General features: G+C 43.9%; 1 protein-coding gene across 1 annotated transcript in view; it reads right to left on the reverse strand.

The window, feature by feature from the left end:
• MSH2 (mutS homolog 2) overlaps positions 1-12,456 on the reverse strand; it is a 53,578-nt gene that overhangs the window by 22,414 nt on the left and 18,708 nt on the right. The window contains exon 7 of the mRNA XM_054171147.1: positions 5,118-5,317. Coding sequence (XP_054027122.1) covers positions 5,118-5,317 — 200 coding nt within the window. The remainder of the gene's footprint in view (positions 1-5,117; positions 5,318-12,456) is intronic.

The following is a 12,456-nucleotide window of genomic DNA, read 5'->3' on the forward strand; positions in this document are numbered from 1 at the left end:
TTTCAGGTACTAGAAGGTTATTAGGTCTCCCCAGAGCCTTCTCCAGGCTGAACAACCCCATCTCCCTCTGCCAGCCCCCCTCTGATCAGCCCCCTGATCATTCTCATGGCCCTACACCATCAGATCCATATCCTAGCTATATTGAGGGCTCCAGATATGAATGCAGTACTCCAGGGGAGGTCTCACCAGAGCAGAGTAGAGTGGCAGAATCATTGAACAATAAACGCAGATCACAGTTAACTTAGCATGCAGAGACTGTGGCAGTTCTGTCAAAGAAGTATTTTCTTCAGGCCTACAAATAAGCACCTATTCAGTAGCCAGCTGTGAAAATGCTCTCAGTAAATGAATGTTTACATCTTTGCAGCCACGTCAAGTTAATCATGGCAAGATTAGCATTATTGAATATATGATTTTACACAAATTGACTTCAAATTCTGGCTTTGAAGTCATTGGAATATGTACAGAATTACAGTATTTCCCTCTGATGTTTACAGACAATTTTGGCCTCCCCAATTCAAGACAGACAGGGATCTGCTAGAGAGAGTCCAATACAGAGCCACAAGGATGATTAGGGGACTTGAGCATCTCCTCCATGAAGAGAGAGTGAGAGCCCTGGGGCTGTTTAGTCTGGAGAGGAGAAGACACAGAGGGGATCTGATCACTGCCTATCAATACCTGAGGGGTGGGTGTCAAGTGGAGGGGGCCAAGCTCTTTTTGGTAATGCACAGTAGTAAGACAAGGAACAATGGATACAAACTTGAACACAGAAGTTTTCACCACAACACGAGGAGAAACTTCTTTACAGTGAGGGTGACAGAGCACTGGAGCAGGCTGCCCAGAGAGGTTGTGGAGTCTCCTTCTCTGGAGACTTTCAAGACCCACCTGGATGCATTCCTGTGTGGACTACCCTAGGTGATCCTGCTTTTGGCAGGGGGATTGGACTTCATGATCTCTGGAGGCCCCTTCTAAGCTCTAACATTCTGTGAAGGCTTTGTACATTAACAGAGAAACACAGAATTGAGACCTGGCTATTCCAGAGACTCCCCAGTTTAGTACCAGACTAGGGAAAAAGTCCTAATTTTTCTGAACATTTCTGTACCAGTTTATAAGTCAGACAGTGAGGATTACCTAAGCAAAACTCTCTCTCTCTCAGTACTACAACTCAAGTAGAAAGAAGCTTGGTTCATTTCTTTTTCCCCCTGTTCCTTTTTGTTTCCCCATTCCCCCAAGCTTTTGAAGTTAAAGCTCTTAACCAGTTAGCATCTATTAATAGATGCTATGTTGCTGAGAGATTATTGAATTTGTTAAAATGGAGTCATCTGCTGACTAAAATTCTTCAAAACAAAGAAAGATCTGGAAGAAAGTACAGCTAGCTTTTTATTCCAAACCTCTTGCTCTCTGTCACATCATTTTTTCCCCCTGATGTAAGAAGATGCATCTAAACCAACCCAGAAAACAAAAGGAGGCAGGAAAGAAGGAAGAGAGTGAAGAGCAGGTCCCAGTGCACCAGCTGACAGACTGCATGGGACACAATGAAATTTTGTGCTCTGCTCTTGAATTAATAAGAAGTGATTGTGCTTGAACTCGGTGATGACAGCTTCGTTTCTTAGTGATGACTAAGGAGGAAAGATTGATGATACAATTTCATCACTTAAGTTTGAAGAGTACCTCTCCAGAGATCATGGGATGATGTCACAGTCAAAAACATGAAAATGCTCCCTTATTAATAACATACTCATGGGTTTCACAGAAGGGGAGGAACCTCTGGAAGTCACCTAGTCCAACCACCCTGCCAAAGCAGGGTCACCTATGGCAGGCCACACAGAACATCCAGGAGGGTTTTGGAAGTCCAAAGACAGAGACTCCACCACCTCCCTGGGCAGCCTGCTCCAGTGCTCCAGCAACCTCAGAGGAATGAAGTTTTGACTCCTGTTGAGGTGGAACTCCCTGGGTTCCAGTTTGTGTCCATTGCCCCTCATCCCACCACAGGGACCCATTAAGAAGAGACTGGCCCCTTCTTGACACCTCAAGAAAGGTGATTCTCCCCCTCTACACCACACTGGTGAGACCTCACCTGGAGTACTGTGTCCAGTTCTGGAGCTTCTATTACAAGAAGGATCTGGATGTGCTGATACATGTTCAGAGAAGGGCCACAAGGATAAGCAGAGGGCTGGAGCTGCTCTGCTATGAGGACAGACAGAGAGAGTTAGGGTTGTTCAGTCTGGAGAAGAGAAGGCTCTGAGGAGACCTTATTGGGGCCTTCCAGTATCTGAAGGGGACTACAAGAAAACTGGGGAGGGACTTTTTAAGATGTTGGGTAGTGATAGGACCTGGTGGAATGAAACAAAACTAGTAATGGGTAGATTCAGATTGGATGTTAGGAAGAAATTCTTCCCCATGAGGGTGGTGAGAGCCTGGCACAGGTTGCCCAGGGAGGTGGAAGCCTCATCCCTGGAGGTGTTTAAGGCCAGGCTGGATGTGACTGTGAACAACCTGCTGTAGTGTGAGGTGTCCCTGGCCATGGCAGGGGGGTTGGAACTGGATGATCCTTGAGGTCCCTTCTAACCTTAACAATGCTATGATTCTATGAAACACCACTGCAAGATTCTAAATTCAACTCCAACTTGTGTAAAAGATTTATGGTAATAGAAGCCCACTGTTGTACCTGCTCAACATTATCAGCATGTAAGCTAACCACTGAGAAAAAAAAGTAATAGACCTACATACAGTGAAAAGAAGAGAGGAATATTGATCATAAAGGCTATCTGCTCCCAGGGACAGGTTTTAATTTAAGCCATCATTTACTTATTGAAGCACAGATAAGTGTTTATTGGGTGCATTAAAGATTTTACTAATGGTATGGTTTAAAATGCTGCCTGGAAATACAAATCAAGCAATAATCTTCCAACTGGAAAGATTTATGTAGTTAGCTTGGCAGCAAACAGAAGGATGAAAACTGGCACTATTCTATCAAGGGAAAACAGACAAATGTCAGTGACTAAATGCACTTAAAACCACTTAATGGTACCAAAGGAGGAAAATGCAAGTTGGGATGAAGTTTAGCACAGGCTTACTGGTGGCAGATGCTATCTGTACAGCACACTGCCTGTCTAAAATAACTGACTGCCCAAGACGAAGGGAAATCTGTAGACCTAACCTGAGCTCTTCCAAAGTAGTGCCATATGGGATGCTAAGATGCAAGACCCATAATTAACACAGTGATCAAAAGGGAGATAAAGAGGACATCACTGACTTGCAAAAGATGAATGAGCTGGAAGGACTTGAGTCACACAGATGTGTGAATTAATAACATCAATGAACAAAAGAAGGTTGCTTATAAAATTCACAACGTGGAAGGTATCAGCAGATGAAGTGGAACAAAATACATCAGGAACATTAACTGACCATGCAAACTGCACTAAGAAACAAAGCAAAATTTAGCAGTGAGTAAGATGATGCATTGATAGACAAATGAAATTCCACTATGAGTAGGAGAACAATCAGCTGGAAATGACAAGAGGATGGGAAACAGCCAAGTTTGATCCCATCACGGTTATAACATGCCAGTGCAACAGGTATGCAATGAACAGGCATTTCCAGAAGCTCTAAGAGAATATTAAAGCCACTGTACACAATATGATAAAAATACATCTGGAACTCAGCAAACAAGTCCTGCATATTTACAGGCTAAGAATACAGTCTCAATCTGAGATGGGAAGGAAGATACTTCATCAGCATCTGTTTCTCCAGAGACTTTCAAAAGCTGCCTGAACATGTTCCCAAGTCACCTGCACTAGGTGATCCTGCTTTGGCATGGAGGTTGGATTAGATGATCTCCAGAGGCCCCTTCCAACCCCTACCAGTCTATGACTCTTCCAGACACCTTGTAAGTATCTAGGATTTTATGCCCCAGTAATTTAAGTAATGAACAACTGCTCCCTTTTGTCAGCAACAGCAAACTAATATTATGACTCAGTCCTTCACCATCTTATGCATAAAAAACCCTGAAGAAGTTCTCTTCAGTCATTACTGCTCTCCTCAACTTTCATAACTGATAAAAACAAGCATCTCAACAAAGCAGTGCTCCATGCTGAGGGAAAGACCATCACTGCTTATCATTTGTGGTGTAATTTCTCTGTCTCCCTACAGGCACTTACAAGAAAAAGTTCTGACACTCAGAATTGCTAAAAGCCTTTCTGACTTTCCATCTCTTGATGAGTTAAAAGATTTTGTACAGCCTTGAACAGGAACATGATCAGATCCAGTCTGAATCAGTCACATATATTCAAAATTACCAGACCATTTTTGTACTTTACATAAGAGTACAAACTAAAACATAAAACAAAAAACCATAGAAAAATAGAACCCCCCACATTTTACCTGTTTTATCTTAGCTCTACTGCTGCTGACTGCCCTGCTGAAGCTGACTGATTCACGTGCAAAAGAGCAAGAACCTTTTGCAGTCTATTATTTTTTCCCATATGGTGAGCTTAGCAGTTTGCCTTACACAGCTTGCTCCTCATAAGATCTAAAAATGGAATTGTTTTCCCATCTTCTAACAGAAAAACTCTGCTGATTCAAATGACAACTAATGGAAAAAGCACTAATGACACCAAGCAAGCCTGAGCTAATACTAATTCCAAAGGCCTGTGGTGATAGGACATGGGGCAATGGCTTTGAACTAGAGAACAGCAGATTTAGATTGGATGTTAACAACAAGTTCTTTACTAGGAGGGTGGTGGGACACTAGAACAGGTTGCTCAGGGAGGTGGTTGGGGCCCCATCCCTGGAGATACTCAGTGAGGCTCCACAATGCTCTGGGCAACCTGGTCATAGTTGGGGATGCCCCTGCTGACTGCAGAGGGGGGTGGACTATGTGACCTTTGGAGGTCCATTCCAACCCAGAGCATTCTATGATTCTAACTGGGACATGTAAGCATTTGGCTATGTTTAAGTGTCTGTTTGGCACTTGAGAATTTCAGTTATTCCAGATTTCAGTCTCTTAAGTTTTATTCCTGCAGCAAAAGTAATACAGAAGGGGAAAAAAGAGGAACATTTGCAAATCTACAGGTTGCTGCTTTGCATCATCACTGAAAAGAGAGAGGGGTAAGCATTACCTTCATATTTTTCTAGAGCCTGTACCACATTGGGCAGCTGATTAATAGCTTGGTACATCCTGTAACAGTCCTGCAGGTTTGCTGCTTGTCTCTGGAACTTCTTTGCCAGCCGGTTGAGATCGGGGAAGCGACGCAAGAGATCCTCCTGAAGGCACTGACGGAGTTCTGGATCCTCCACAAAAGCTTCAACCAAATTCAACCTAAACAGGAAGGTTAAGAATCATCATGATCATAGTATGGTCTATAATTCTTCTATGAAGTCAGTAACTGGAATGGAAACATTTCTCTGGCAGTTTGCTTATCCTTCCTGTGTGGCTGCATCCTTTGGCCAACATTCCTGATGAAAGAAGCAACGAAGCGAGGACAACACATGAGCTGAGCAAGCAGGAATATTTAGCCTGTGCCATACTTCTGCTGTAATTTTCAGTGGTTGGAGCATCTAATGAATAGCATTGAAGTTAAACTGTTTCAAATGCAAATGCCAACATCTGCTTGGCAGGTATGTCACAGAATCTACTTTCCTATGAATCCTTTCCCCACACCATAAAAAAGAAGTTACCCAGGAAGGAACAGATATTATGTAAGAAACCCCCACACACAGCAGGATAAAAAACCCACTCCTGGCAGAGTTCAGCTGACACTGGCCTTCTGGGCTGCAAGCTCACACTGCCTGCTCATGTCCAGCTTCTCATCCACCAGCACCCCCAAGTCTTTTCCCACAGGGCTGCTTTCTCTCACCTCCTCCCACCCCAGTCTGTACTGATACTGAAGATTGCTCTGGCCCAGGTGCAGGACCCTGCACTTGCTCTTGTTGAGCCTCATGAGGTTCACCTGGGCCCACTGCTCCATCTTGTCTAGGTCCCTCTGGATGCCATCCTGTCCCTCTAGTGTGTTGGCAACACCACTCAGCTTGATGTCATCTGCAAACTTGCTGATGCTGCACCTGATCCCACTGCCTGTACCACTGATAAAAATATTAAACAGTACTGGTTCCTGTATGGACCCCTGAGGGACATCACTTGTAACTGCTCTCCATCTGACTTCAAGACATTGAGCACTACCCTCTGGATGCAACCATCCAGCCAATTCCTTATCTACTGAACAGTCCACCCATCAAATCCATCTCTATCCAACTTGGCCAGCAGGATGGTGTGGGGGACTGTCAAAGGCCTTGCAGAACTCCAGGTAGATCCCATCCGTAGGTTGTCCCTTATCTACTGACATAGTCCCTTATCACAGAAAGCCACTGGTTAGTCAGGCAGGATTTGCCCCTGGTATCTAAAGGCAAAGGTCAAGAAGATGGGGCTGGGCTCTCTACAGTGGTGCCTAGTGATAGGACAAGGGGGGACAAGTACAAACTAGAACATTGGAGGTTTCACTCAAACATAAGGAAAAACTTCTTTCCTATGAGGGTGCCAGAGCACTGAACCAGGCTGCCCAGAGGATCTGGAGTCTCCCCTGGCTGCCATCCTATGCAACCTGCTCCAGGTGAACCTGCTCTGGTTGGGCAGGGGGAATTGGACTAGATGATCTCTAGAGGTTCCTTCCAATCCCTACCATTCTGTGAGATTCCCTTCTGCCTGTCCTTGCTTTTGCTCCCTAACATTTTGGTGCTATTTTTGAATAGTGGTGTAAGTATTTTTCCAGTGCTGAAAGCAAGCATAAAATCCCAATGAGAAGTGACAAGCCATTAAATTATACTTTCCCCACCAGAATGCAAGTGAATTTTTATACATTTCCTTTCTCTCTTTTTCCCCCCCATCAGTTAGCATTGCCATCTTTACATCTCTTGCATTACTTTTCACTCATAGGTAAACAAAGTAGTCAGGTATTGTTTATTGTGGAATGCTGGAGAGGTGAGTGTTCTTTGGTCACACTTCAGGAATATGAAGGGAGAACTCTGCCCCCTTCAGAAACCTGCAGATGTGATGCACTGCATTGGTTTCTCATTAATCACATTGAAATGCCATCTATCAATATCCTGGCTTCAGCAGGGAGGCTAATTTCATTTAGAGATATGCAAACAGAGGAAGGACAGCTTTCACCACACTGTTTCTACTCTTCTGCTTACTGGCAGAAAACCACATTTGTTTCAGGAACAGGAACACTTGCATATGCAAACTGCAAATGAAATGACAGTTTGGGGGTCGTTCTGAAAGCAGTGAACTCTGCATTACACCATGAAGTGCCCTGCACAACACACCAGACACTGGGAACAGGACACTAACCAGACACCTGCCTACCTTTCCCAGGAGATTACAGAAGGAAATCCCATCTGCAAGTCTTTCACTCAAAGTACCTTCTGCCTCTTGTCAAAGCTTACTGAAATGAGAGGCAGTATCTGCCAACTTGTTCCTCTTCACAGGAACCAAATAACTTGGTCATTTTTAGTCCTGTAATCTGGAAACAATTCCTTTCAAGAGCAGGATCACCTAGGGCAGGCCACACAGAAACATATCTAAACAGGCTTTTAATGTCTCCAAAGAAGGAGACTCCACAACCTCTCTGGGCAGCCTGCTCCAGGGCTCTGACACTCACTGTGATAAAGCTTTTCCTTATGCTCACATGGAGCCTCCTCTGCTCCAGCTTACACCCACTGCCCTTGTCCTGTCACTGGACATCACTGAACAGAGCCTGGCTCTGTCCTGACACTGCCCTTCACATCTTGAATGAAGTCACCCCTCAGGCTTCTCTTCTCCAAGCTAAAGAACCCCCAGCTCACTCAGCTTTTCATCAGAAGGGAGATGTTCCACTCCCTTCAGCATTTTTGTGGCTCTGGGCTGGACTCTTTCAAGCAGTTCCCTGTAGTGCTCCCTGAACTGGACACAACATTCCAGATATGGCCCCACCAAGGCAGAGTAAAGGAGAAGGAATTCATCCGCTACATTACATCCCATCTTGCCCTCTGATAGCTTAGGTTATGTATGTCAGAGCACTTAAGGACCATGAGGTCCCTCCACAATCAATAATTCTAGGACAGAGGTATATACACATGGAATCACCTCTTGAAACACTACATTTTGAAAGACCAGGAGCAGCAGTTTCTGTAATACCACCATACCTATCTTTAAAACCTAGCTGCACAGAGGCTTGTCTTCATCCTGCCACACAGATGCCCAGCACTCTTTCTGAATCCATGCAGAGCTCTGTAAGACATAGGCAGATGGCATTCTTTCTTTCTATACACATTGATTTAAACTTCTTGTCATTAAAATCCAAACCATCCCTGTTCTGTTTAACCAGCCTGTTTTGGTTGTCATTAAAAGTCTGGCCCTTGTGTCACCTGTGAATGTGTCACTAGTTGATCTCCTGATCATTAGAGAGTTTCTCAAGCATCTCTTCTGGACTCTTGAGTTTACCTTTACCAAGATCAATAAAAATAACTTCTGGTTTGGTTTTTTCCCATGTGCCTTTTACACGAACAAACCTTTTGCTTTCACCCATGACTCCCTCAGCTTGTTTAACATCCTCTTGGATAAGATCTTGTCAAGGGCATTTTGAAGGCTTTAATTTATTCTTTTTCTTTCTTTTTTTTTCCCCCCCTCATTTGCCCACAATGATGACAAGTTCAAAGAATCCTCAGATCAGCATGATACCATTTTCCTCTGCTAAAACCATGCTAATTAGACTAACGCCTCGTAATCTTCCTAGTACTGTTCTGTCTTCCCTGCCAGCCACAAACACACAGAGCTGACAGGTTTATGTTCATGCCACTTTCCGCATAACAGTTTCTTGTAGGGTAAGAATAGATGCAAGGTTGTTGAACAGGAAGGGCTACGTTAAGATAAAGCAACTATAAGCCATGCCTAATGCTCACAAGTAATAATGGACTCAAGTGACAGGTTGGTTTTAATACAAAGCTTGACTGGGGGCAGGGGGGGGGAAATCCCACCCTATAAAAAAACAAATCATGAAATGCAAGAAAGTGCAATCAAAATCAAACCACGGCTGACAACACTCTAACTTTCTGCTGCCATGCAGCAGAAAGGAAAAATGAGACAAAAACTTTCCACCACAGACCTAAGGCAGCACAGTCAAGAAAACAGAACAAATAATACCTACTGAAATCACACCAGAATATCACTCAACACTGTGTTTGGAGACAGTTATTTACATTCACCCAGAACCTAAAGGAACTCTAAAGGTTTATAACTTCCAGAGCTTCAGAGACCTCTGAGCAGCCTTCCAGTACCTGAAGGGGGCTACTAGAAGGCTGCAGAGGGACTGTTTCCAAAAGCCTGCAGTGACAGGAAGAGGGACAACGGTTTGCAATTAGGGAAGAGTAGATTGAGATTGGATGTTAGGAACAAGTTCTGCACCATGAGGGTGCTGGAACACTGCAACAGGTTGCCCACAGGGAGGCACTTGAGGCCCCACCCCTGGAGATATTCAGGGTGAGGCTCAACAAGGCTCTGAGCAACCTGATCTAGTGGAGGATGTCCTTGCTGACTGCAGAGGGGGTTGGAGTAGATGACCTTTGGAGGTCCCTTCCAACCCAGACCATTCTATGATTTGCAAATTAAGCCACAAACCCAGCAAACCAAATTTCAGGGAATAAAACAGAAAGCCAAGACAAGTGCTTTTCTTGAACATAACCCCCTTTTTCTTCTTGCTATTCAAAGCCTTGGCTATTCACCAGCTTGGAATTATGTGCAGTAACAACTCCCATTAGGCTCAGTGTGCTGTGAGAAAAACAACCCCAACCCACAGCTACCTCCAAGTAGCCCGATTTGTATACAGGTTTCATAGAAGGCTGAACAAAATTCTGTGTGTAGCAGTAACAACTACATTAACAGATTAGAATAAAGGACCAGAGTTAGACGGAATATTATTTTAATGGCTGAGCAGAACTGACCAGCATCGGCACCCCCCCAACAGACCAGTGAGCTCTACACCCATGCCTTAACCTCTCCTTCAACATCCTGCCAAACCCTGGGCAGGTCCTGCACACCTCTATGCATGCAAGAAAGAAAGCTTCCTCCAAGAAGCTCTGCTCACAAAAAGGGCTCTGTGTTTTTTCTATCATATTATGAAACTTGGATCCATATGCAATCACTTCCATCCCTGGAAAGGTGATGGAGCAGCTCATTCTGGGGGTCATCTCTAACCATATGAAAGGAAATGGAGTTTTTAAGAGTAGCCAGCATGGGCTCACTAAGGAGAAATCTTGCTTGACTAATCTGCTAGCCTGCTACAAAGGCACAAGCAAATGAACAGATGAAGGGAGAGCAGTGGATATTGTCTGGTTTTACTTCAGCAAGGCTTTTGATACCATCTCCTACACCATCCTGATCTAGGTGATTCTGCTTTGGTAGAGGGGGTGGAGTTGATGATCTCTAGAGGTCCCCTTCCAACTCCTCAAATGCTATGATTCTGTGATTTAGTAAGCAATATATATATTTACTTACTACTATAGAGCAGTAACTTAAAATCCCAAATTCTAATAGACATTTTCATGTACAAGCGGAAAGTTTCCCATGATACAAGGGCAAAAGTGTCACCAGTGAAATCAAATTAAGAATGCACACTTGCAGGAGAAGTTGACTGACTTTTAAGAAGCTCTTAAAGGTTTTAAGTCCCCTGGCTATACAAAAGCTTAGCCTTTGAAGAGCATACATTTGTATTCTCTGCCTGCTGAAGGTTTTCTTTGACTACAGAATAAGATGAACTTTTCTGTGCAACTTCTCAACCTAATCATAGAGAATTTTATCAGAGAAACACCACTTACAAAAGCAGCACAGGAAGCACTGCTTTAAGATATGCCAAGACCTTCATCTCACCATGGAATTTTCAGAGTATGCAGTTATACCAGCTGAATTTCATATTGCCTTTATACAAAGAAAAGTGGAGAACACTTCATGTACCATTACTTTGGTTTCTCTCAGGTTTCCTTCCAACCCAGATTTCTTTTTAATCCAGTGTAGCCAAGGTAAACCCTCCCTGGACATACTCAACCAGACAGATAAAACTGAAAATTCTTCTCTGATCCTGTAGAAATTACCAGAACAACATAATAAACTCTACCTTCAGATACTGCCTCTTCAAAAGGAGGGCAGGGCAAAGCCAAACCACTATCTTATCTGTTCTAATTGGGTTTTCCTCTTTGCAAGAAGCCTTTGGATTTTAACACCCAGGAGAAAGTCCACACTAGAGCAAATTGCTGCAGTTGATTAATGGTTTAGGTTAGAAGTGACCTTAAAGATCAACTAGTTACAACCCCCCTGCCATGGGCAGGGACACCTTCCACTAGATCAGGTTGCTCAAGGCCTCACCCAGCTTGGCCTTTAACACCTCCAGGAAGGGGGCATCCATGACCTCCCTGGGCAACCTGTTCCAGTGTCTCACCATTCTCACTGGAAAGAATGGTGGACTTGTTGCCCACCAGGACTCCCAGGTGCTTTTCCACAGAGCTACTTTCCAGCAGGTGAGCCCCCAGCTTGCACTGATAGACAGGCTGTAGCGACACCGAGAATGACTTCACTCCAGCACACAAATCCCTCTGACCATCCCAGGTCATTTTGTCCAGAAACAATTAGAGCTGTTAAGTGCATTTTTAAAAAATGCCAAGTTTCTCAGACAAGCAGAAAGAAAAATGCAAAAGATTTAGACAACCCACGCATGCTTTTGGAAGTGTTTAGTTCTGCACAAAAGCCTTTGGTTACGAAACCGAAGCAATCTTCGTAAACAACTTGAAATAAAAGTAACACCAAAGCTGAGGAAAAAACCCAAGAATCAGCAACTTTAGAAACACCAACACCATCAAAAGCCATTTTACTCTACTTTATACACCACAAACTTTGTATGACTGATCTCCGCAGCTCCCCAACTCAGCTTACACAGGACACCGTGCTTATAGAAGCTGCTCTGATTTCTGGGGCCAAGCTTCCAACTTGTAGCAAAATTCATCCAGGAGCAGCCTTGCAGAGGACTTATCACAAGCACCAGCTCTTCCAGTGCTTCACAAGGTCTGAAGCCAGGTTTGTGTTTCATTAACAACTCAGAACATTGCTTTCTAGAGTTGTATACATAGCTCCCTGGCAAATCTTACATTTGAGAGAGAATATAGTAAGCAAAGGGTCAGAATCTTCCTGTTATTTTAAGTAAATTGTACAATTTGGTGTAGTAAGATTATAAGGGTCAAAAATATGATGTCTGAGTGAATCAGAGAATGGCTTGAGTTGGAAGGGGCCTTTTAAAAGTTCCTCTAGTTCTATTCTCCCTGCATGGGCATGGACACTTTCCACTAGAGCAGATTGCTCAAAGCCTCATCCAACATGCTCTTAAAACACTTCTAGGCATGAGGCATCCACAACTTCTCTGGGTAACCCACCCCAGTGTC

This window comes from Dryobates pubescens, chromosome 2 (assembly GCF_014839835.1).
Source record: "Dryobates pubescens isolate bDryPub1 chromosome 2, bDryPub1.pri, whole genome shotgun sequence".
Classification (NCBI taxonomy): Eukaryota; Metazoa; Chordata; class Aves; order Piciformes; family Picidae; genus Dryobates; species Dryobates pubescens.